Below are 27,792 nucleotides of genomic sequence, written 5' to 3' on the forward strand. Positions count from 1 at the left end.
GCTGATCAAAAAAACAAAAAGTAACAGACATTCAGTAGTGATGAATTAATCTGTGATGATGATCTACAAATATCACCCTGTGATAGGTGAAAAAAAGGAAAAAAGTCTTTAAGATAGTGAAAACAAAGTCTTTGACGTGAATAATTACTGTGCACATAAAAAGTCCTTATAAGATAAACAATCCAATGATGTACATCCAGTAAGTTTTCTTTTAATGCTTCCACCACACCTCCGTGCAAGTGATTCCACTCCCAATAAGAAACGCACTCACCAGCTACATATGCCTCCCACTCTCGTGTTTGGCTAAATCACTTTTAAACCACACCTAAGGAGTTTATGATGATTCCGATCTCCAGCCGTGAATTACCAAAATTACTTTCGTAGCGTCCTCCAGTCTGTATACAAATTTCTACAAACATTCGAACTTGATTATTGCTAGACTCAAAAAAAGTGACAGCTTCGGGTTTCACAGTTTTTTGATCCAGAAGCGCAGGTACACGCCAACCTCTTCAGGGGTCTTCAGGCCATGACACCTGAAGACGTTGGTGTGTACCAATGAAACCGGTAGGGTGCTTGATTGTGATACGTCATCTCTGCTGTTTTGAAGCGCAGCTGGAACACACCACGGTGTTTCCATGCACAAGGATTTCTAAGCTGCAAGAATTAGCTGTTTTTACCTTGTTTTTATCTGTTTTTTGGGATAAAACTGTGACATACTTCACTATGGAAGCCCTTTCTTTTTAATTTTTCCCACTAATCACTGGACAACTCCCTTCAAATCATCTTTTTCCTGGGAACGTGCTCAAACGATCTGTAATCACTTTGGTGTGTGTGTCCTGGAGATCGGTTAAACGCTGGGATCGACATTTGGATCGTGCACAACTCCTGGTGGATATACCCATATGTGCTTTATGACTACATGTAATAGGGGTCATGGAAGTCTGGTGAATAGGATGTGTGGCAGATGATGGTGGTGGAAGATTTTTCAGTTAAATTTACCTACTGTTCAGCAGGGATTCGAAGATTGTGTACACTATCTGAAGAAGTTGATACATTGTCTGAATATTCACTATTTGCATTACTGAACTTAGACCCCTTTCACACTGAGGTGCTTTGCAGGCGCTATAGCGCTAAAAATAGCGCCTGCAAAGCGCCCTGTAACAGCGGCTCCTTTCTCTCCAATGTGAAAGCCCGAGGGCTTTCACACTGGAGAGGTGTGCTGGCAGGGCATCAGAAAAAGTCCTGCCAGCAGCTTCTTTGGAGCGCACTAGGAGCGGTGAACTCACCACTCGTAAAGCGCACCTGCCCATTGAAAACAATGGGGCAGTGCTGCTATACCGCCGGCAAAGCGCAGCTGCAGCGCCATTTTGCAGGAGGATTTAACCCACTTTTGGCTGCTAGCGAGGGTTAAAACCGCCCCGCTGGTGGCCAAATAGTGCTGCTAAAATGACGGTAAATCGGTGCTAAACATAACACTTTACCGCGGACACCCGGGGCGGCTCAGCGTGAAAGGGGTCTTATTTTGTGTTTAGACTTTTTCTACACATATTATTATATTATCATGTTGGTGCTCAGTTGAAATTACTTTTGCATGTTTGTACTTTATTAGGGAAGGAGGGTGCTTTAATCAATTTAGTATTGATTTCTACTTATCCATTTTCTTTTTTACAAAGTGCTGCTCCTTACCAACTTTCACCTGTTTAAAGCGGGGGTCCACCTATCTATCATTTTTTTTTTTTTTGGAGTTCATTCACAAACTTTTCTTCTCATGATTATCTACTCACATGTTCTGTGTAATAAGTCCGCCTGTGTCCGATTTCGTTGTAAAGAATAACTTATAAAATTCACTGTGGGCATTTGAAGCCTACAAGCATGTATTTCCTGGATGCTGTGAATGCTGTGCTCCCAGCATTCACCAAGATGTTGTGATGACGCTGTTGCACAATGCATGCTGGGAAGCCTGAGACTAGCTCCCAGGGGACTGTGGGAGGTCTGGGAGAGGCTAGAAACACGCCTACTCCCATGGGAGGAAAACCAAGAAGTGCTAAGGAGATTAGAAAAAAAAAGGTAATTACGGCGATTTAAATTTTTTTACACAGCATATCAGCATCTAGGCAAGGAAGAGAATGCATAGAGATAATGTTCAAAATTTGGGTGGAACCCCGCTTTAATTACTTTAGTTGAACTAATTATCCTTCCACTTTGCACTGGTTCTGGGGTTTTTAACCCCTCATTCACATTTTTACTTTTCTATAATACATTTGATTACAGAGCATCCTGGGGCTGATTCAGGAGAACTGAAAAATAAGCATAAAAATGGAGCTGTTGAAAATAGCAACCAAAAGCATTCACCTTTCATTTAATGAAAACCTTAAACTAGAATTCTAATTGGCTGCTAAGGGCAACAACTCCAAATTTGGGCTCATTTTCTTTTCCAAGTTTAAATGAATTTGTTTGTAAATAACGAAGAATATATGTATATACAGTATAGATAGATACACTGTCCTGGTGTAAACATATGTCTATGTTTTTTAAAACCACATCTAAGATATATACACCCAACAGACAATATGGATCTGTCACTGCTGCAACAATTAACAAGACAAACATACAAGATGCTTTTTTTTGTTCACAACAAATAACATACAAATTACCTCATAAAGTTCAAGTGGGTAATTGCATGCCTGAAATAAAGAGGAAAATTAAATGTTTGGGGATGAAAGAGATATTAAATGGGAAGTTCAGGAAGCAAAACAGGGCAATATAAACAGGTTAGAGAGGAAGAAATAAGATTGGATTAATGAACCTGGTACCTTAAGATTATTATAACAGGAGTATGGGGAATTTACAGAAACTGGAGCATACGTATTCTGGAGCAGCTAGGCATATCAACCAATCAGCTTCTACCTTCAGCTTGTGCATTGTAAATGAAAGACAGAAGCTATTTGGTTGCCATGCACAACTGCATCAGATTCTGGCTGCTCCAGCCTTAATAAATTCCCCTCTCTGCATCCAATGCCACAGTACAGGCTTTGAAAAAGAGAATTACGGAACACTGTAAACAAACATAGCTATTAAAATGCTAGTGTCCCCTTCTACAAACAGAATTGCTACCTTAGGCAGCTGTTAATGGGAACGTATATACATGGTAGAAAGGTAGCATACCATTTTTGCATGGTGCTGCAACACATCTGTGTCCATTCACATTGTGTGAATTTTCACAATGTTGCAGATTATTTGTGTATGTACGATTAGCCAGAAAGACTAAGGGGCTTATTTATAATGGAAAGTGAACATTGCAGTCTGAACCACATTATACTTCCCAGGGTTTCTCCATACCATGGCCTGCATTTTGTAGCCTGTGGTATCTTTCAGAGTTCCTCTGCTTAAAGCAGAACTAAACCCATTTATTTAACTCTTTCCCAAAACAGTTATATTAAAGGCAAGCTGTGAAAGATCATGTAGAAATGAGTGCAGCACTATAACAGAAATCTACTCAAATGTTATACTGTATATATTCACTCTTAATAAATTAACTTCTCATAATTGTCTAATACAAATGATGAGGGGCAGGCAGCTCCCCAGGGTGCCATGGTAGCCCAGTGGAGAAACACTGCTCTATATAACCAAATAAAGTGCTATCTGTGTCTTCTCTGATGCTTATACATTACGTATTTCAATTTTGTGACTCACTTATGTAACAACAATCTAATAACTAGTGCTCCATTAAGTCCATTCACAAACTGGTATTGTTATCTACAATGGACTTTTAGCTGCGCAGTCCCCTTCCGTGAATAATAACTGTCACAGTTGCTTGTGCTCTCAAACAAATTGTCAAGTTATCAAAATGGCTGGTTTCATAACTGATCACATGTGCAGAACCATGGCAACTATAGATCAAACAGAGACTAAGATGGCAGCTTCCTTGGCTAGAAAGGATAAGATGGTTTAGTTCCAATTTAATGCTGCAGAAAGAACCTCATGGTCAGAGAGGAGACAGTCACATGATATTAAAGTCACTATGGCATTCACACTTGACCTGAGTGCCTTTAATCTTTTCACAATCTTTTATTTTTGAGTGTTTGTACAGGTATTTTTGAATGTTTTTGAGGGCACCTTCAGGCTTGAGCATTATTTAGAATTATTTTTAGCCAATGGAAAGCTAAAAAAATTAAAAAAAACATGTGATACATGCATTGTTTTTCAGGCACTCCTACTGAAGTCCAATGGCGCTAAAAACACTTCAAGCTACAAGCTTCAAGAGACACTATACTCAGGTGCAAACAGCTACAACTTCAAACTATAAGATTTTGGATGTTGAGTGTTTTGGAGCTTTGAGCTTCAAAACACTCAGGTATGAATAGTGCCCAAAAGTACAGATAAATTGCATACAGCTTTGTTCATGCAAAATACAATCCATCTGTAAGTCAAGTCAGCTTCTGTGTAGGTAATTGTTTACCCTATGATCAGTGTTTATATACTGTATGTGTTCTAAGACAAAGCCTTGAAGACATTTTTGCACTTGTTTAACAGTACCTATTCAACAGAAATGTACATAAATGAAACGATATGTTCAAACTTTTCCACTATAATAAATGTCAAGAATGTAATGTAATATATTGTTCTTTCTGTGTAAGTTGTTAACCGTTTTGCCTCTTTACCCTGATTACCTGTTTTTTTAATAACACAATTATTCTAAAATACCAATGCATTTGTTCTCTAGGACCTGGGGGTAAGAAACTTAATATATTCTCTGCTGAGGCAAATGCAGAGTCTAATATTGCTGACCTTCTTCAGAAAATGCTAATTATCTGGCCCTCTCTGGCTTTAGTACTTTGAGTTACTGACCCAGATGCAGCATGTAAGGTCAAACTGAAGCCAGAACTCTTGATTGTCATATGTGTTCTGGGTTGCTTTGGATCAGTGACTCAGTGAGTATTGAAGCTGTTGGATAAGTATAAAAACCATGGAGCTAGCATTTTTAGAAATACAGACTGGCAATGACAGCCTCCCTGTGAGTAAATTTTTCCTTCAAGAGAATAGGAGGAAAAGGATGGTATGCTTGTTTTAAGGTCCCTCTCTTCCTCGTGGCAGTTAGCTGTTTCAAGGATCCCCAGCTGTTTAAAACAGCGGGAGAGTCTGTGATAAGTTAAGCCAGGTCAGCTAACCTGGGACTTTCTGAAAGATTAGGGTCTTTGACCTGATAGGTCAGCTGAAGGATTTGTAATTCCTCCATTTACAGGGGCTGAATGCACTTTGGTGAATAATTTAAAATCAGTCTCTGATTTTCCTCTAGTGGTTCTTGAAAAATTGAATATTGAAACTTTGGAAGGCCGGATGTCTGGCCCTTTTGTCCATCCTCCTTTTGTGAATTTTCATTTGTCCCTTGTAGGGTTAGTTCCATAAAAAGAGCCAAATACTTACCGTTTAGATACCGAAGGGGTATGTTGTGGGATGAACTATTGTTGGAGTTCAGTAGGCTTAATTTATGTGGGCCTGCACCTTGTATTTTGATCCTACACCTAGGTGGCAATAATGTAGGTCAGCTTCATACTTTAGATCTTATATTTAATATGAAATGTACTATACTGTACATCATATTAAAGTGTCGTCACCAAACTTTGTTGTTACCTTTTTCCGAGATTATACCGAGGTTGCGCTGGTTAGATTCTATTATGATGAAACCTTTTGAGAAAGTCCGTAAGAGGATCAACAGGGTTATTGAAAAATGTATGTGCCCTTCGTTTGGTTTTTGTTACCAACATGTAGACCTAGAAGAGGGTATTTCTGGTCTTTACAGAAGTGATGGGGTACACTTATCTAATATTGGTCTGGACATAATGAATTTAGCATTTCAATCCTGTGATATGGAATACTAAAGCGCTGCTATGTGTGTTAAATAAACAGACCAGCTGCACCATTTAAAGAGTGGTCTTTAGCACTATATAATTGGTTAATTGGATAATGGTGAGCTTATTCCAACATAGATCAAAACCATATAAAACATACAAAATACAATCAAGTATTGCACAAAGTCCCATAAGTGAATAAAAGAAATCCTCTGGATGGATTAAAAATAGTGACTTTTTTTCTGAAAGTGTTCATAAAGTGCTCATCCAAAGAAACTTTTCAGATGGCAGAGTGACACCACCTCCAACACTGGGTGAAAGTTGACAAGTTTGGGAATTTTCCAAGAAAACAAAAGAAATACAAATGTTTAGAGTTTGGATAGCAGCGCAACTATTTTTGGCATAACTCTGAATATTTCAAACAATTGCAAGGTATAGCGATGGGAGCGAAGTTTGCACCCAGTGTAGCAAACTTATTTATGTCTGAATAGGAGGAAGAAACGGTATTCAACAATTGTCCATTGAACTCTGCTCCTCGTACAGGACTATATCACTCCTTAACATGGACGCAAAAATCTTTGCAAAGGTCCTGGCAACCAGACTCAATACAATTATCCTATCACTGATACATGGCGATCAGAGCGGCTTCATGCCGGGCAAGGGAACAGATATTAACCTGCGAAGATTGTATACCGTGCTGGCAAGTCCGGCTGCTGAAGGGGAGGCTAATGTGGTGGCCTCCCTAGACGCAGAGAAAGCCTTTGACCCGGTGGAGTGGGAATACTTGTGGCTAATCCTGCATAGGTTTGGGATAGGACCTAAATTTATACAGTGGTTGTGGCTATTGTATTCTGGCCCAACAGCTAGAGTCCGTACAAACGGTATCCTTTCGGCCTTAATTCCCCTCCACCGAGGCACCAGGCAGGGCTGCCCACTCTCCCCGGCTCTTTTTGCTTTGGCAATCGAGCCACTGGCGGTGCTTCTCAGAGCGTCAATGGAAGTGGGAGGTATCTCGTTTCCACCCCTAACCGAAAAAGTTTCTCTGTATGCGGATGATATGCTATTGTATCTCCGTGATGCCCAGCAATCGCTTAGAGCAGCCGTGTCTATTATTGACCAATTTGGTGTATTTTCAGGGATCAGGGTGAACTGGGAGAAATCCCTCCTGTTCCCCCTGACAGACGGTAATGGCAGGCCCCCTCCCCCTCTTAAAAGAGTAACGAGAATCAAATATCTAGGCATTCAGATACAGTCAGACCTACAAAGTTATTTAGCTGATAATATATACCCCATCCTTCAACAATTTATTCAACGTTGCTGGATGTGGAAAACACTACCATTGACCCCTGTGGGGAGGGTGAACCTAATTAAAATGTCCTTCCTTCCTAAATTCCTTTATGCCTTTTGTCACACTCCGGTCCCCATCCCCAACTCATTCTTTGTAAAATTAGACCGAGCTATCACCTATTTTGTATGGGCAGGGGCAACACTCAGAATAGCTAAACAAACACTGCAGCTATAACTTACTGGAGGAGGCCTCTCTTTGTCAAATTTTAAGAAATACTATTGGGCGGCGGTGCTGGTCTCTGTACGCTGGTGGTTTGCTCAGGACATCACTAAACCAGTGGTCAATCTAGAGGCAGCGATCCTAGGCTCATACTCTGAACTCAGTAATTTGGTTTACAGAGGTCTGAGATACAGCCCTCAAGTTACTACACCTATGAAAACAACAGTAAAGGTATGGCAGCAAGTTTCTTTATGTCTCAATAATAGGCATACTATCTCTCCATATACTCCGTTGTGGGGTAACCCAACAATGTCGCATTTCCCATCTGTTCCAGACCCTAAGTTTTGGGCCAGGTATGAAGTCCGGACATTGCGTCATATTTTTAAGGAAGGCCACCTCCTCTCGTTTGCAGAATTGAAGAGTAAATATAAACTTCCCCCGTGGAAGTTTTTCCGATATCTACAACTCAGGAATGCTGCCCGAGCGCAGTTCCCATATGGGATAGACCTATCTGTCCACTCAGTTGAATCCCTATTGATGACTACTAACGTAGACCGTACGCTGTCCTCCCTATACCTCAGACTTACATGCAAAGACACCTCCAAAATGCTCCCACTGTTCACTAAATGGCAGCTAGACATTTCGGCTCTGACTGAGGAAGACTGGTCAGAGGGACTGCAGCAATGCATCCCATTTATGATTTCAGCAAAAGACAGATTTGTGCAGTTGAAGTTTCTCCACAGGGTGTACTACACCCCACATAGACTGTCCAATATTTACCCAGGATTGGATGATAGGTGTCCCAAATGCAGACAGTCAGTGGGGACTTTCTTTCACGTGGTCTGGTCGTGCCCGGTCCTACAGGCCTATTGGAGTGAAATAGTGGCTGATATAAATGGAGTGGCAGGGCTGCATCTAGATGTAGACCCGCTTGTGTTCCTTCTGGATATTACAAACAACTTGGCAACTGCTAAGTATACCAAAATGTTTGTGTTTTATGCAGCTTATTATGCCAGGAAAGAGATTTTGTTTCGATGGAAGCTACCAGACCCCCCCTACGGTAAAGGCATGGCGAGCCCAGGTAAATGCGATACTACCGCTATATAAACTCACCTACATGGTCCGAAATTGCCCCCAGAAGTTTGACAAAATATGGGCAGCCTGGGTGGAGGCTAGACATCTAGCACTGTGATTGCACTCAGAGGTTCACTAGTAGGGGACCTGCTGACTGGTGGCGGGTGTGGTGACCCTATCCCTAGTTATAGGAGACACTGCCATGTGGTGGTGTTGGGTTCTATGATTACAAGTGGGGTCCGATAGTCTTCTACCTCTTCCTGCTTTCTTCACAATTCTTCTCCCTTTCTCTTCATTTTTCTTGTGGCTTCATTTGTCATACTACTTTAATATTCTCCATGGAGGGCTCTTCCTGTCCCCCCCTTCCTCCCCCCCCCTTGCCCTTGACCACTTTTCCCCCAACCCCCCTCCTTTCTTTCCCCTACTTTTCTGACTTCCCCCCTCTGACCTCCTCCTCCCCCCCTCTTTTTTACAGAATGTCCCGAGACCAAGCTGATTCCCAGGTGGGATGGGCTCACTAATATGTAAGCTACATTGGTTCAAGAGATGCTTACACAATCAGTAGAGATTGGGAATGGGTTCCTTCTTTTTCTTTTATAAAATAAAATGGATGTATAGCCATATAGATAACGCTAGGCCCTGACAAAAAATGTACATCTGACTTTATACCAATATGAATCGTATATCCTGTTTTCATGTGCTCCTGTATGTGACATATATCTTGCATTCTCAAGTGTAATGTACAGTTTATTCAATAAACAATACCTGTGTTAAAAAAAAAAAAAGAGAGTCTAAAGAATTTCTTTCGAACACTTAATGCTAATCAGAAAAATATTTGCTTGTCATTTGAATATGACAAGCACACCATTCATTTTTTGGATCTCATTATTCAGTTGGAAGATCAGAAAACAACCACTAAGACGTATTTTAAACCTGTAGAAAGGAATAGTTATATTTCGGTAGATAGTTGTCACCATGACCCATGGTATATAAACATCTCTAAAGGAAAATTTATCAGATTATACAGGATTTGCAGTAAGAAAGAAGACTTCACAGAGCAAGCTTGAATGATTGCCAAAAGGATACAATGAAGCATTTATCATAAAGAAAATAGAAGAAGTGTCAGCTTTAGAAGGAGAAGAACTTATTCGAGATACACCAAGACAAGAGAAAAAACAATATGGATAATGGATTCATTATCCAGTTGTCACCACTAGGGGCTTTGCTTGTCCTTTTTTCTCAACTACAGTTGTAAATTAGCTTGGCTTGGCTATGTATGCAGCAGTGGAAGGTGTTTTTTTACTATTAATATTATTAAAGTTATTAAACATTGTTTACGGTGTTGTTGCAGACAAAAGTTTAAGCATTATTTCCACATGCTCGATGTTAAGGCATTATGACCCGATGAATCACCCGTCACTATAGTAACATGTACACAGTTCTGTGCACTTAAATCCGGCGCTCGTCGCTAGACTCCTTCTCCCTTGAAGAAGTCACGTGATCTGTGACGCAACACGTCTGAGGAGTTGGTGAACTCATTTCAAGTGTCTCTGTACCCGGCAGTAGTAGTGAGGAGGAGAGCCTTTTGTCCCTCTTGGCTTTGTTCACATCTCGTTTTTGTTATGCAATGCACAAGATGACATTTTTGTGAGTAGGACTATTGTTATATACAATAAGTCCAAATTTTTTATACGCAATGAAATTTGTGTTTCTTTCACTTTGAGTCACCCCAGTGATCAGCTAGATCGGTGTCTCCATAGTCATGGATATTCTGAAAAGATCTGACACAGCAGCACAGTCGTGCTTGGACTTTCTGAGATTGTTATATCTTAAAAGCGCGACTAGACCCAGTGGGGTCGCTTCCTAAGGTGAGCGGGCATTGCACCCAGTGTTGGAGGTGGTGTCACTTTGTCACTGAAAAGTTTCTTTGGATGAGCACTTTATGAACACTTTGAGAAAAAAAGTCACTATTTTTAATCTGTCAAGAGGATTTATTTTATTCACTTATGGGACTTTATGCAATATTAGATTGTATTTTGTATGTTTTATATGTTTTTGATCTATGTTGGAATGAGTGCACCATCATCCAATTAAATCCTGCATCGAAAAAGCCACATGTTGGGAGTGAGGGTGACAGGTGGGGTTTTTTACAACCCCACTCCCCCCTGTATTTTGGGGACAGTTTTAACCACTTCAGCCCCGGAAGATTTTGCATCCTTCCTGACCAGAGCACTTTTTACAATTTGGCACTGCGTCGCTTTAACTGACAATTGCGCAGTCATGTAATGCTGTACCCAAACTAAATTTGCATCTTTTTTTTTCTCACAAATAGAGCTTTCTTTTGGTGGTATTTGATCACCTCTGTGGTTTTTATTTTTTGCAGGGGTGGTGGTGGGGAGGTTTAGACACAGGCAAGGGTGGCGGGGGGGTTTATACACAGGCAGGAGTGGCGGGGGGTTTAGACACAGGCAGGGGTGGCAGGGGGGTTTTAGACACAGGCAGGGGTGGCGGGGGGGTTAGACACAGGCAGGGGTGGTGAGGGGTTTAGACACAGGCAGCGGTGGTGGGGGGTTCATCACAGGCAGGGGTGGCGGGGGGGTTTAGACACAGGCAGGGGTGGCAGGGGGGTTTAGACACAGGCAGAGGTGGCGGGGGTTTAGACACAGGCAAGGGTGGCGGGGGTTAAGACACAGGCAGGAGTGACAGGGGGGTTTACACACAGGCAGGGGTGGTGGTAGTTAGACACAGGCAAGGGTGGCGGAGGGGTTAGTCACAGACAGAGGTGGCAGGGGGATTTAGACACAGGCAGGGGTGGTGGGGTTTAGACACAGGCAGGGGTGGCGGGGGGTTTAGACACAGGCAAGGGGGTGGCGGGGGGGTTTAGAAACAGGCAGGGGTGGCAGGGGGGTTTAGACACAGGCAGAGGTGGCGGGGGTTTAGACACAGGCAAGGGTGGCGGGGGTTAAGACACAGGCAGGAGTGACAGGGGGGTTTACACACAGGCAGGGGTGGTGGTAGTTAGACACAGGCAAGGGTGGCGGAGGGGTTAGTCACAGACAGGGGTGGCAAGGGGATTTAGACACAGGCAGGGGTGGTGGGGTTTAGACACAGGCAGGGGTGGCGGGGGGGTTAGACACAGGCAAGGGGGTGGCGGGGGGTTTAAACACAGTCAGGGGTGGCAGGGGGGTTTAGACACAGCCAGGGGTGATGGGGGGGTGTAGACACAGGCAGGTGTGGCGGGGGGGTTAGTCACAGGTAGGGGTGGTGGAGATGGGATCAGTCGCGCTGGCACTTACTTTCCCTCTGTGTCACCTGTGCCTCCAATGATTTTAAGATGTACATATAGATGGTGTAGGAAACCACCAGACAGATCAGTGTTTTTAAAAATAGTACTGTAGTTCAGTCATGGTAAGGGTCTCCGCCACTAATTAAGTGATAGTTAAACGTGTCTAAAAAGTTTCTAGCTCATTAACTAGATCTTTACATGAAGTTTGTTGGCCATTACAAGTGTCTACTGTGTACAATAGCCGTTTCCTCTTATGACTTGCTGATTGTAACATGGGCATATTTTTACTTCAAACATAATACCAAGTATTAGCATTGGAAAAGATATACAGTTCATTTATTCCAGTATAACTCAGGTATACCTGCCAAATGATCCTGTTGGGATTGACCCCAGACCTAACAAAGAAGACACAGTAATATATGTTTTGTGGATGAGGAAGGACCAACCCCAGTTTTTTCATCTTGATCTACAAACAACTTGTCAAATACAACTATCTCTGTCAAGTTTCTTTGAAACTAGTGCTGAGACACCTTTCACCTGCACCCACCTCTATCTGTGCTTCCCTACCCCTACATATAGAGTTACTGTACCTAAATGCAACCATAGACTTTCTTTTTGCCTAAATCCATCCAAATGTTTGCTGTGCTGTTCTATTACAGCATATAGAGCTACCAAAACCCAACCGAGACCTTTTTTATCTTAACACTCCATCCTATATAGAGACACCTAAATCAATTCCAGACCTTTTTACCTAAACCTATCAGAATTTCTTTTGTGCTTTCTTACCCCTGCATACAGAACCAAGCAAAGCCAACCTGAGACCCCTTTAACTAAACCCACCCTAACTCTTTAATTCTCTCTTGTGCTTTCCACTAACTATAACCACCCTTCATGGTAATCAAAAGCAGTCTCTTTTTACCATGCACCACCTTTCAAGAAGCATACATATACCATGTCCATGAGGCTTTTATTAAAATCAAAAGGAAGATTTGTCTGTTGCGTCTGCTGTAAACTGTTATGCCGCGTACACACGACCGGACTTTACGGCATACTTGTTCCGGTGGACCGGAGTCCATCGGACAATTCGATCGTGTGTGGGCTCCAGCGGACTTTTTTCCCCAAAAGTTCGACGAACCTAGAAATGAAACATGTTTCAAATCTTTCCGACGGACTCGAGTCCGGTCGAAAAGTCCGCTCGTCTGTATGCTAGTCCGATGGACAAAAACCGACGCTAGGGCAGCTACTGGCTATGAACTTCCTTGCTTTAGTCCGGTCGTACGTCATCACGTACAAATCCCTCGGACTTTGGTTGATCATGTGTAGGCAAGTCCGTTCATTCAGAAAGTCCGTCGTAAAGTCCGTCGAAAAGTCCGCCGGACAAAGTCTGCCGTAAAGTCCGCTCGTGTGTATGCGGCATTACACATCCTGTGCTTTCTAATGCCTCATACACACGAGCGGACTTTACGGCAGACTTTGTCTGGCGGACTTTGACGGACTTTCCGTCAGACTTTCCGAATGAACGGACTTGCCTACACACGATCAACCAAAGTCCGATGGATTTGTACATGATGACCTATGACCGGACTAAAACAAGGAAGTTCATAGCCAGTAGCCAATAGCTGCCCTAGCGTTGGCTTTTGTTCATTGGTATAGCATACAGATGAGCGGACTTTTCGACCAGACTCGAGTCCGTTAAAAGGTTTGAAACATGTTTCTTTTCTAAGTCCGTTGAACTTTTGGGGAAAAAAAGTCCATTGGGGCCCACACGCGATTGAATTGTCCGACGGACTCCTGTCCGCAGGACCAAGTATGCCGTAAAGTCCGCTTGTGTGTACGCGGCTTAAGGGGAAATTACTTCTCGATTTTTTTCTGTTATACTTATCTATTTGTCTCCTTTTTGTATAATCTATTTAGATGTAAGGCATATTTATATATTTAACTATATTATATATTTATATTATATATTTATATTTATATAAATATTTATATGTATTTTTTTATATTTGTTTATATTTATATTAAATATAAAGAAAAAAGGATTGCGCTAGGTGCTCAAAAAAATATAAATATGAAAAAATAATTAATAATAAAGTAACTGTGAAGGGGGTCCTGCTGCTGAACACTATAACCCCAATACGAGGGCACATGAAATAGACATAAAGAGAGCAGTGCAGCGCTGGACAAGTGTCACAAGTGAAAAAAATGTGTGAAAAATTGTGTTTGAAAATATAAATATAAATAAAAATTAAACAACAATAATGAATAACAGCTAATGATGGTAACCGATGAAAGAATCATTCAATCCAAAGTCCATAGGTGATAAAGAAAGCAAATACAATGAATGCAAATATAGTGAAAAAAAAGTTCATAAATATGATGTGAGTGAAGTCCAAAGGTTATTCAATGCGGAATTCTGGATCAATAATCCACCGCCAGTGCTGCCCACCACCTGGTGATAAAGTAATGAAGGCTTACCAGAAAGCCTGCGACCGCCCTTATTCAGGGGGGTCAAAACAGGCTTATTAGAGAGAGATATGAGGTGAACTTCAAGGGATGTCCCATAAGAGGCTCTGTAGGGAATCTTGCCAACCTCCTTCCTGGGCCACTACTCAGCAACAGCAGGGCACCAATTCCGAAGATGTAGTCCCAATGTCTCTTCCTAGTTCTGTGTCTTCTTGGCTTTCCTTGGATATCTTCTGTAGCCTGTGTTGTTTGTATGATGACCCCCGCCTCTTCCTCTTTTTCCTCTTTGATCTGGTGGCTGTGTTGATGTTTGAGGATTTGTTGCAGGTTGCTGTAATGGCTGTAATTACAACAACCAAACAAGGAAAGCCAAGAAGACACAGAACTAGGAAGTGTCCTTAAGGACTGCATCTTACGAATTAGCGCCCTGCTGTTACTGAGTAGTCGCCCAGGAAGGAGGTTGGCAAGATTCCCTACAGAGCCTCTTATGGGACATCCCTTGAAGTTCACCTCATATCTCTCTCTAATAAGCCTGTTTTGACCCCCCTGAATAAGGGCAGTCGCAGGCTTTCTGGTAAGCCTTCATTACTTTATCACCAGGTGGTGGGCAGCACTGGCGGTGGATTATTGATCCAGAATTCCGCATTGAATAACCTTTGGACTTCACTCACATCATATTTATGAACTTTTTTTTCACTATATTTGCATTCATTGTATTTGCTTTCTTTATCACCTATGGACTTTGGATTGAATGATTCTTTCATCAGTCACCATCATTAGCTGTTATTCATTATTGTTGTTTAATGTTTATTTATATTTTTAAACACAATTTTTCACACATTTTTTTCATTCGTGACACTTGTCCAGCGCTGCACTGCTCTCTTTATGTTTATATATATTTATATTATATAATTGTTATATATTTACATAATAATATGCAAGGCACTCTTGTTAAAGTTAATGTCACTTTCACTTGATAATACATTCCATTAATAAATACATGCTAATTCAGTGCAAGGTGTAGATTAGCAAAAAGTACTTACAGTGCTGATTATCCATTGTTTTTAATAGATCTGCACCAGTAGGTTGAATTGTGTTCCTGTTTGCTCATCTTTATAGTCACTGAAATATGTCAGTACACACCACAACTATCTCTTATTGCAATTTTGCACTCAGCAGGGAACATAGACAGGATCAATCTTTTTACATTTTTATTTAAATGTGATCAAACATAGATCAGCATGATGGAAAATCGAATTAATCTGTGCACAACATCTGTACGCAGCAAGCAGATTGATAGCAAGGATTGAATATAGTGCTAAGCTTGAACAAGCAGATCTATCTACAGAGTACCTACCTATGTGTATCCATTCAGTTATTAGTCAGTGGGGCTAACTATTCAGACTCTATAGTAAATTACTGTACAGTGGTGCAAAGAATAAACTAGGTATTAAAGTCAAACTGTACTCAAATGTTATGCTAGCAATTCAGTCAGCCCTCCCTCTATATAAATCATGCTCATTGACAGCTTAATCCAAACACAAGTAACTAGACAAAGAAAAGCATTGGTCATGGGACTTTATATGAGGCATGTCACTTCAAAAAATAATACAGAGAGTACATAATATTGGAAATGTATTTTACAATCAAAATTGAAACATTCTCAAGGTACATGATGCGATTTGGTAATAGGGTCATGTTTCAATTTTGATTGTAAAGTTTCCAATATTATGTACTCTCTATTATTTTGTGAAGTGACATGCCTCATATAAAGTCCCATGACCATTGTTTTTCTTTGTCTATATATATATATATATATATATATATATATATATTTTAGGGATGGAGGTCTGTCACTGTGGTTGCCCCAGATTACACCTTGTTTTTCAAATACAAGTAACTACCGGTATTCATTTCTTACACATTTTAGCTTCGTTTTTTTTTTTTTAAATAACAAACATGTTATACTTACCTCCTCTGTGCAAGGGTTTTGCACAGAGAGGCCCAGATCCTCCTTTTCTGGGGCACCCCAGCGACGCTCCTGGCTCCTCCCCTGCATTGAGTGCCCCCACGGAGAGGCGCTTTCCATGGGGGTACTCGTGCGGGTGCGCTCCCGAATCCCACTGCTGATGCTTCTATTGACACAGACAGAAGGACTTGTCCTGCCTCCCCGACTCCCGTGTCACTAAATTTGATTGACAGCAGCAGAAGCCAATGGCTCCTGCTGCTATCAATCTATTCATTGAGGACCTGAGACAGCCGCTGGAGCTGCTGTGCCTGTCCCCGTGAAGCACAAAAGGTTTTTCACCTTAAAGCATAGAATGCATTAAGGTGAAAAACCGTGAGGGTTTACAACCCCTTTCTGTCTCCACACGCAATAACAAAGGGGATTACACTTACTATGAAGGCTCTACTGTATTGAGTTATGTACTAGCCTAGTAAATGTGATGGGTTTGATAGTCCCATATTAATTAGGCCTTATGCACACAGGGTGTTTTTTTTCCTCCGCTGGGTGCCTTTACTTCAGGGGAGGAAACTGCAGCTGAAGAAAAGCACCTAAAGCCACGTTTTGCATTTGCGTTAATGCATGTTTATGCACAATTGGCGTTAATGCATTCTATTGGCTATAATAATAATTTATTCTAACCATTAGAATGCATTAACACGCAAACGTTCCTAAAAACGCTAGCATTAATGCACTTTTTTGCGCGTTTGCTGTTTTTTCTGCCCAAATGCTCCTCTCCTGAAAAGGCTGGTGGTGCCTTTCTTTTTCTAAACACACATGCAAGATAATGGCATTGCAACCCAATCATGCAATCAGGGCATATAAAGTTGGCAACCAGGTGAGGATGAATACAATTTCTCTTTATTTCATCCAAGGAGTACACATGTTCCAAACAGAGCCAACACTAAAGTGTTTCAGCCTATCAGCCTATTGTATGAGTAAGGCCTTGATAGGCTGAAACATGTTAGTGTTGGCTATGTTTGGAGTACATGTGAACTCCTTGGACAAAATAAAGAGACATTTTATTATCCTCACATGGTTGCTGACTTTTCTACTTGGAAGAATATTTATTTTCTGCCTCTAAACCCTCCTGCCTCTAAACATCTGTAAATGCCTACAGTTTTCTCCAGTTCTGCAAACAAAATCAAAACCTAGACACAAGGTAATGTGATCTTTGCTGAAAGGAATGAAAGTTCAGATTGACTGATTGACTCCTGCAGTGATCATGTAATTAGTATCATACCCTTTTTTTCAGGAAAGGTAGGTAATTCTGCCCTTATTTTATTCTTTATTTAGTCATCCAAGCAAGACTGTTAAAGCAGGCCTTGCATCAACATGAAAGTTAGCGCTATTTAGGAGAGCCAGATCCCCCATGTAAAAATGTACATGCGGGGGCACATTCTTGTAAGATCTGGGATACTTATTACACATACACACGATCTGAATTTCCATCGGAAAAAACCTTGGATGATTTTTCAGACGGAATTCCGCTCAAGCTTGCCTTGCATACACACGGTCACACAAAAGTTCTCTGAACTTTCGACCGTGAAGAACGCGGTGACGTACAACACTATGATGAGCCGAGAAAACGAAGTTCAATGCTTCCGAGCATGCGTAGGAATTTTGCACATCGGAATTTCTACAGACGATCAGAATTTCCGATAGGAACTTTTTTCGTCAGAAAAATAAAGAACCTGCTCTCAATTTTTTGCTGGTGGAAATTCTGCCAGCAAAAGTCCGATGGAGCATACACACGGTCGGAATTTCCGACCAAAAGCTCACATCAGACTTTTGCTGGCGGAATTTCTGATCGTGTGTACGCGGCATTAGTTTTCTCAGGATCCTACCAAAAGACTGAGTGGCACCACCTAGGTACCATGGCACTTATCGGAGGATGCATGAAACTAGGGTGTAAGGTAGGTAACTATATCTTTACCGTCTTTTTTTTTTCTTTTCCTTTGGTAATTTTACATAATTTCGATGCAAGGTCCACTTTAACATAGCTTAAAGCTGCATTTTAATCATGACGTTTACTACATAGTTATATGGGCCAATGTAAGTATGCATATTTCATAGATGAGCAATCCCCTTTGAATCTGCAAATCACTGTAGTAGTTGCTGATACAACAGTGATAGAAGCAGTCTTCCATATACATTGTTAAATGGCTACCCTTCTGCATAGTATCCACAGAGGGTCACTCAGTGCTAACACCATTCACCAAGCTCTTTTCTATTTTTTTCAGTGAATATAAAATAGAGAGGCAGGGTGGTGATGTCACAATGTCTGCCTCATTCAATCAGAGAATGCCTTGTATTCATCGAAAAAATGCAAGACGTTCTGTCAATGGTGGCAGTGACGAGCAAACAACCCCCTGTGATTACAATGCAGTAGGGCAGCTGCTTGACACTTGGCCTGGAAGATTGCTGCTATCATTGTGGTGGCAGCAACTCCTACATTGATTTGCAGCTTTTAAAGGGATCTTTCAGGTATGAGATATACATGCTTGAATTGGTCTAAGCTGCACCAATGTAACTATACAATAAACTTCAGATTTAAAGTTAACATTGGAGAATAGTTCCACTTTATTGGATACTGGTTGTCATTTGGATACATGAAATTATATATGACCAGTTTTTTTTTATATTGTAATTTTCACTGTAAGTATTTTACTCTATCGAGCCACACTATGCTTAAATCAGCTAAAAATAACTATGGATTATTGTGTTAAATTATATCTGTGCAACAAACCATTTGTCGCAGATGTGTAGATAGCCACAGGGCACAACGGATCTATCTACTAACCTCCACCCACATTTCTTTAGGCGAAGAGTAAAATTTTCTTTTACATTTGTAAAGGTAAAAGTGCCCCGTGTTTCAAAAAATTATATTTATAGCTTAACTATAGAAGAGGGGCTATGTATCCCATTTGGCTGTATTTTAAATTGCCCTTTCATTTACCAGGTATAGAAGAAATGTTTTAATCTGAATAGTTATATGTTATACATTTATAGAGCACTAAAGAGAATAATATATAACTAGAAAAATAAGTACATTTGCACTGATTTGGTATACAAATCTGAGCATGAAGACCAAAAGATAAAGTTCTTTCAGAAATTACATGAGACTACTGAAATATCCCATACTCAATGGATCTGTGGATGTGAGTAGAGGTAAACAAAGGGGTAAATTATATGAACATCTCTGCCCAAATTCTTAGATCTGCAGTTACTAACCTGGGATCCCAAGAGCTATCTAAAATATCAACTGGTGTTTGAGATTTTTCCATTGACTCATGTGGGCTTGCCAAAGAACAAACAGGCAAACTCAACATAAGTGGTCTTTGCTGGGTTGCCTGATAGTATGCACAGGATATAATATGATACTATAAGGGTTTATAGTGTGTATATATAGCCAAAATGTTTTAGTTTTGAATATAATGTGGAAGAACTAATACCTAATATTACTGTCTGCGTTCCTGCTGGAGATTTGCCCAATGTACTATTTCTGTTGACCACTGTCTCCATTAGATATAATGATGGGAAATTGAAACTTCTTGAGTTGTCACAGGAACAGGACTCTCTTTACAAACATGCTCTCTCGACAGTTACCTAACAGAGGATATCCCCACACTTTAGAGAGATTACTTCCTGATGTATCTGTCACAGGAAATAAAGTGAAACCTCCCCAACGGGACAAAAACAGCAAAAAAACATCTGACAGGGATCTTAACTAATCCATATGCTATCCCAAACAAGAAAACAAAAATTGGCTTTATGTACATTTTATATTTTAGAGGGACTTAACTATCTGGCTACTTGACCCCTGCTTCAATCACATGTTTCAAAATTAAGTTTTTCTTCTAGGTTCTAAAGGCCCAACGAAAAGTATGAAAAGCTTGCTGAGCAGAACACAAAATAAGCATTACTATGAAACTGCAGAGTTCTGGATCTGATTTAAAGAGGTGATGGTAATCAACACCCAACCATATCGTTATCCTTCAGTTATACAATGCTAGATTTCACAAATTGCTAACTTTTTAAGGTAAGTGTAGAAACTGATATATCTGTAGATTTGTATAAAAGGAGTGTTACGCTCCTAGAAACCAAGATAAGAACAGGGTACTGGCACCACCTAAGCTTCTGCCCTATGGTGTGCATGGGCAAAGCCTGTACCTCATACTTTAGCCGAAGTCCAAAGTCATCTGGGTCATCAGTTATGGGCACATTGTAATACTCGCCTTCTTCTTGGTTCAAAAGCTTGTACCTGAGAGAGACATGCGGTAGACAGACAACCAGGACCAAAAAAGAGGGCAACACAGTGATAAGGTGGTAGAGCAAAGAAATGATGTGGGAGGTTTGAGTTGATCAGAAAACCATGGATGAAAAATGTTAAAATAGTTGAAACCACATAAGTAGCACCATGTGTGATTTCATGGAGATATGTTAAAAAAACATAAAAAAAGTCCAAATCAAATATGAGAAAATTAAAAATTAAGGAATTCATTCAAAAAATGAGGGCAAATAAAATTAGATAAACACAGAATGAACAAATATAAAACAGAGAAAGAAAGATAAGGAAAAAAAAAGAAAGGAAAGTAAGGTAGGTATTGATAGAAAATTGCATTTGTGATTGATGTTCCATATATCTGCAATGCTTTATTTATATTACAGCTTGACGTTTCACGGATAACCTACATCACAACTTCAGCCAGCGCATTCACCAATAAGCTCCACAGAGACATAATATTGTATGAGTTCAGTGAGTCTGCTAGAGTGAAAAATATTACAGACAATTACCAGCCATCTACCGCATTCTTCATAATTTCTGAGACACCAAAGGACATGGAGCCCATGAAGTCATTCCGCGATGTACGGTCCCAGTCCCAGATTTCCACAGAAAGACGTCTGTCTTCATCCCCTGACTTTAGAGAGCTGAGGAAGCCAAAATTACAAACAACATTATCAGAAAATAAAAGGGTATTATTCACTTTCAGAAACAGTACACCCACCTCTGTGTGCCTAATACACTAGACAGATGTAAATCCTTCTGCAATCAATTTTCAACACATTATGCAGTCTAAAGTTATCAATGCATTTTCTCCTTTAGCCCGTAGGATGATAGAGAGAAAATCAGATTATTCCCTCCATGTTAAACAGCTTTGGTCAACCATGGGTTGCAGGAAAGAACAGCCGCTTGAGATAATCCCAGCATGCTGATTGTACCTAAGTTGATCAATCAATCAACTTGGTACATTTAGCCTGCCCATACACAGCTCAAATCTCGGCCGGCTTCTGCTGAACCGGCCGAGATTCAAACCGCGTATGGCCTGCCTTAGTCAAGTTTTGTTGAGCCAGGTGCTGCCAACACGGCCACCCACAGTTCAAGTTTCAGTAATTTCAGCAGGAACTTAGATTTGATTAGATACTTTATCATTAGTGTATTCAATTTAACAAAAATTTACATGGTAAGGTTCCTGCTGAACTGGCCGAGATTCGAACCATGTATGTCCGGCCTTACCATGTCAATTTTTGTTGTACTGAATACACTAATGATAAAGCATCTAATCTAATCTAAGTTGCTGCTAAAATGACTGAAACTCAGCATAAAAAAACAGCATATATGTATCCACACATACATACATATGCACCAATATTGCATACCTATTTAATATGAACAACAGCCTGTGCAAATAATACAAATGTGTTAAAAGTAAAAAAAATATAAAAAAGTAAGAGAAAAGATACTAATACAATATTTGCATATGAAAGATAAACTTCAAAGGTGCATTACCATTCCTGGGAGGTTGTACATTATGGACTAATGGATAGTACACCTCTGGGATAGAAACTGCACTTCAGTCTGTTTATGTGAGTTTTGATTGCTCTTTGTCTTGTTCATGATGAAAGTGGGATAAACACAATAAATCCTGGGTGAGTTGGATTTTTGCTGATGCTGCTAGACCTTTTTTTTAGTTGGCCAGCATACACAATGTCCAACTTTGGTATTCCAGTACCTATATTGAAGCTGATAAGCTGTCTTATTATTGTCATGTATAATTCCAATTAGAGAGATATCATCTGCGAACTTCACTATAGTAGAGGCATGAATAGGAATGCAATCATGTGTAAACAGAGCTAGACTGAGCACACAGCTCTGTGACACTTGTGTTCAAAATTAAGGTGGAGGAAATTTGCTTTCCCATTCTCATGGTTTGTAGTCTGTTAGTAAGGAAATCCATATTGCAGCAACGTAATGAGGGGCCTAGCACAGGTTACTAAGCATGTATTCCAGTTTATGGTTGATTAATGTATTGAAGGCAGAACTAAAATAAAAAAAATAGCATCCTAACATACAGTGGGGAAAATAATTATTTGATCCCCTGCAGATTTTGTAAGTTTGCCCACTTACAAAGAAACGTAAGGGTCTATAATTTTTATCATAGGTGTATTTTTAATGATAGAGACAGAATATCAACCAAAAATCCTGAAAAAAACACATATAACAAATGTTAGAACACCATCCCTACAGTCAAGCACGAAGATGAAAACATAATGCTTTGGGACTGTTTCTCTGCTAAAGGTACAAGATGACTTTGCTGCATTGAGGGGCGAATGGAGGGGGCCATGTATTGTAAAATCTTGGATGAGAACCTTCTTCCCTCAACCAGAACACTGAAGATGGGTCATAGAGGGGTCTTCCAGCATGACAATGACCTAAAACATACCGCCAAGGCAATAAAGGAGTGGCTCAAGAAGAAGCACATTAAAGTCATGGAGTGGCCTAGTCAGTCTCCAGACCTTAATCCTATAGAAAAAATATGGGGAGGGAGCTGAAACTTCAAGTTGCCAAGAAACAGCCAAGTAACCTTAAGGATTTAGACAAGATCTGTAAAGAAGAGGGGACATAAAATTCCTCCTGAGATGTGTGCAAACCTGGTCACCAACTACAAGAAACGTCTTACCTCTGTATTTGCCAACAAGGGTTTCTCCACCAAGTACTAAGTCATGTTTTGCTTGGGGATCAAATACTTATTTTACTCACTGAACTGCAACTTAATTTTTAGCATTTGTTTTATGTGTTTTTTCTGGATTTTTGGTTTATATTTTGTCTCCATCATTTAAAATACAGCTATGATAAAAACGATAGACCCTTTTTCAAATAATTATTTTCCCCACTGTAAGTGTTTTGTGCTTAAAGTGGAGTTCCACTCAAAAGTGTAACTTCCGCTTATCTGTCTCCTCCCACCCTTCCGGTGCCACATTTGGCATCTTTCAGGGTGGAGTGGGGAACGGGAACCTGTTTTTGACAGGTACATTTCCCCACTTCTGGTCTCTCGGAAGTTCCGCCCCCCCTTCCTTTTTTCTCTGCCGCCGAACCAATTAGAAAGCTCAGTACACTTTGCGCATTCGCAGTTGGGAACCGGCTGTGAAGCCTTTCGGCTTCACTGCCGGTTTCCCTTACCAGGAATGGCGGCTGCTGCATCCGAGAGCCGATCCAGAGATCAGCTGGGGTGCCGACATCATGGGCTCCCTAGAGAGGTAAGTGTCCATATATTAAAAGTCAGCAGCTACAGTATTTGTAGCTGCTGACTTTTAATTTTTGTAGGGGGACTGGACCTCCTCTTTAAGATGCATCAAGGCTGTGTGCGATGTCATAGTGATAGCATCACCAGTTGACCTATTTGAGTGGTAGACAAACTCATGTTTATCTAGCATATTAAGGATGCTAGCCTTAATGTGTGAAAGTACAAGTACACTTTGTACTCACCAGACTTAAAGCATTTTGGTGATTATCATTCAGCTATCTCAATACCAAATATTTGGGTATAGGAAAAAGTTGATTAAAATGGGTAGGGGCAGCAGCTTGTTGCATAGAGAGATTACAATTGTTGATAACATCTGCTATCTAATCAGCAGATACCCTCAGTGTACACCCCATCTGGTTCTGCTGCGTTGCTGATATCAATTTGTCTCAGAGTATATCTCACCTTGTATGGCTGTGATACAAGTGACTGTTTCTCCACAGTTTCTTTAATATAGGATTTCATCTCTGAGGTTTTGATAATAAAAATGGGTAAAAAAAAAAAAAAAAAAAAAAAGCTTTAGGGTATCAGGATCACTGATCCATGGAGTACTAGATTTAAAAATGTATTTTTAAAATTCCTTTTCACATGCCATTGAAATTATTGTTCTCAAGATGGCATTTAATGCACTGCTTGTCTTTATTTACACTTAGCCTCTCTAACAACCCTTTTTATTTCTCTTCTTGTAGGCCAGGGATTCCCAATTTGGGGTGTGAGATGGAATTTCAGGAGTTGCAACAAAGAGTGGCTTGTGTCCCTCATTGACGTGTCACAAATTCTTACTTAGCCAGCTGCCGGTGTGCCTTAAGCAGTGGCAGTAGGTGGTTGTGTTGTGTAGGTCCCAGTCTTGTTGTTTATTTAACCACTTGCCGACTGCTGCAGTACATATACTGTGGCTGGGCGGCTCGTACAGGCACTGTAACCTACCTGTATGTCTGGGCTTTCTTCTGGATCCGCTAATGCATGCACACCTGGAAACCTGAGCTGTCATTCGTTGTAGCACAAGCCAATCAGCGGGTCCCAGACAATGATTTATGGCCGTGACTCGCTAATCGGCTGAGCAAATGATAGAAGAGAGCAATGTGTTGGTAAACAACACAGGGATCTCTTCTGTCATTTGCTCAGCCGATTAGCGAGTCGGCCATAGATCATTGCCTGGGACCCGCTGATCGGCTTGTGCTACAGCGAATGACAGCTCAGGTTTCCAGGTGCACATGGATTAGCACATTTCTGCTGTTTGTAGAAGAAAGCCCTGTGTTGGTAAATAACACAGGGCTCTCTACTGCAAACAGCAGAAATGTGCCATTTTTTTTCTCCATGCAGAGCAGGGAGTTAAACCCGGAACATTGTTTAGTAAAAACAGCACACAGTACATGCAGTAAACTTGTTAGGCACACAGATAACGCCTTGATTGCACCTAAATGTTAACCCCTTCCCAGGTAGCGTCATTTGTACAGTGACAGTGTATATTATTAGCACTGACCACTGTAGTAGTGTCCCTTGAGATGTCAGTGTCAGTTAGTCAGTTCCCCCCACCATCAGTTAGTGTCAGATTGTCCGCCACACTATTACAGTCCCACTATAAGTCGCTGTTCGCCGTCATTAATAGTATAAAAAAAAATTAATATATATATCAAAGTTTGTAGACGCTATAACTTTCATGCAAACCAATTAATATACACATACTGGGTTTGCCAAAGACATGTAGCAGAATACATTTTGGCAACAATTTATGAAGACTTTTTTTTTTATTGTATATGTTTTATAGCAGAAAGTAAAAAATATTGTTTTTTTTTGTGAAATTTTGTTTATATCACAAAAAAACCCAGTACTGATTAAATACCACCAAAAGAAAGCTCTATTTATGTGAAAAAAAAATTATATAAATTTTGTATGGGTACAACATTGTATGACCGCAAAATTACCACCTCAAGTGGTTAATCAGTGAATAACAGAAATCACATACAGGCGGTCCCCTAGTTACAAACACCTGACTTACAAACGGAGGGAGACAACAGGAGATGAGAGGAAATCTACCCCTAGGAAGGGAAATTCTCTCCTGTAAGAGTTATAGTTTTTTTGGCTAGAGCTACATTTAAAAAATGTACCCGTTCTGACTTACAAACAGATTCAACTTAAGAACAAACCTACAGACCCTATCTTGTTTGTAACCCGGGGACCGCCTGTATAAGTATAAAGACGTAACCTCGAATACAGGTACTCCTCAGTCCTCACTTAACGACCAGGTTCCGTTCCAAAGACCAGGCCATTAAACAAATTGGTTGTTAAATGAGGAGCCACAACTAATCAATATTTTAAGCATTCTTAATTACTGTAGTGTACTGTATTGTGAAAAAAAGGTCTAAACACAAAACTCCAGCTCAATAACGTTTTAATTTGCATAAATACAGAACACAAACTAAAATTCTGTACTGTACTGTACAATACAATGATGTCTAGCGCATCGTTTAAGTGAGGAGAGCTGGTTGTAAGTCTAAGTGGTCATTAAACAGGTAAGTCCTTAAACGAGGCGTATCTGTATTGCTTTTAAAATCACCATAATACAACATTTGACATAATCATTGCATATTGTTGCACTCTCAAATTCATAAATGTATATTGTTTACTCATAACATTTGAAGGGTAATTTGCTGCTAGAGACCTGGAGATTTCAGAAAAAAAATCATGAATCCATATTCCTACAATTTGGAGAAAATGTCAGATGATGAAGGGCTGAAGGAAGATCCTATTGATTTGAGAACAAATCAAGCTCTTGAAATGCAATTTGAAAGCAAGACTTTGGAGGAGTTTTGGTGTGCAGCACAGATGTTCCCAAGACTTGGTGAAAAAGCACTCAGTGTACTCATTCCATTTGCACAACATACTCATGCAAATCTGGATTCAATTCTCTTTTGTCGATCAACATAAAAGTTAAAAAACTCTTAAATCTAGAGGCAGTGTGGCTGATCACAGTCAGCAGGAAAGTTCCACGTTTTGACAAAATAACGAATAAGAAGCAGGAGCAGAAAAAGTAATTGAATTTTATGTTTTCAATTGGGATTTTATTTACCTTTTAAATTAACTTAGAATCTAATTCTTTAATTTATATTTGCATTTTAAAGGCTTATTTTTTTAAGTTCAGTTTGTTCACCTCCAGTATCGTATGGTTTCATTTCTAGCTCAAAAATTAGAAATTAGCATTACATTAATAATACACTTCCTAGGGGTGGGGGGCACAGAAAAGGTTAGGAACAAATGTTGAAAGCCAACAAATCACCTGATTTAAAGACAGTGTCTCTTTACCTGAGCAGAGCACCTACTTTGCCATCTAGCCATGGCTTTTTATTTAAAAACACCTTTATTAATTTAGTGGCTAGTACAGTCTCAGTACAGAAAGGTATATAGACCAAAACAGATTAGGTATGTTCCTCTAAATCTACACCTTGTGAAGACATGTCTCTGTCTGTGATTTCAAAGCAGTCCTGATAGAGTGAGGTGGCTTCCTCACTCCATTCTTGGACAGTTTTAATAATTATTCTGCAGATTAGAGGTTTATAGGATGGAATCATCATCAACGAGGAGTAATTTGATAGACCAAGATGTGATAACAAATTAGATTTGTATGCTCAAGGAATTTTTGTGCACACTTGGCCCAAGATGTTATTTTCCCTTGTTGGGAAATTCTTTTTACAGAAGTTTTACAGAATTTAAGAAAATACTGTCTTACACTTTGTGTGATTAAAGTCTTCAGCCACAATCACAACCCCCTCTGCATATGCATTCAGCTGGATGTTAATAGCATCATGTGGATTTCTCCAGAATCATTTTAGCATTTGCATGTGTGGGTATATACACAACCATGATTATGACAGTAGTAAACTTCCTCAGTATAAAAAAATGGTCTCCATTTCACTATTAGGTAGTCCAAGTCCAGTGAGCAATTTGTCTCAATAATATCTTTATCAGTCCATGTTTACATATTATGCAGGATGCCAGGGATGTGTCCTGTGTGAAAGGTATTTTTT

The 27,792-nt window shown here is 40.2% G+C and overlaps 1 protein-coding gene across 7 annotated transcripts in view; it reads right to left on the bottom strand.

The window, feature by feature from the left end:
- Positions 1 to 27,792, bottom strand: part of PRKCG (protein kinase C gamma) — an 805,390-nt gene that overhangs the window by 130,033 nt on the left and 647,565 nt on the right. For all 7 annotated transcript variants that reach the window (XM_073602743.1, XM_073602742.1, XM_073602744.1 and 4 more), the window contains 3 exons: positions 20,982 to 21,116; positions 20,358 to 20,448; positions 2,655 to 2,684 (listed from right to left, as the gene is read on the bottom strand). In XM_073602743.1, the coding sequence (XP_073458844.1) occupies positions 2,655 to 2,684; positions 20,358 to 20,448; positions 20,982 to 21,116 (256 nt within the window). The remainder of the gene's footprint in view (positions 1 to 2,654; positions 2,685 to 20,357; positions 20,449 to 20,981; positions 21,117 to 27,792) is intronic.

Source organism: Aquarana catesbeiana, linkage group LG10 (assembly GCF_042186555.1).
Source record: "Aquarana catesbeiana isolate 2022-GZ linkage group LG10, ASM4218655v1, whole genome shotgun sequence".
NCBI lineage: Eukaryota > Metazoa > Chordata > Amphibia > Anura > Ranidae > Aquarana > Aquarana catesbeiana.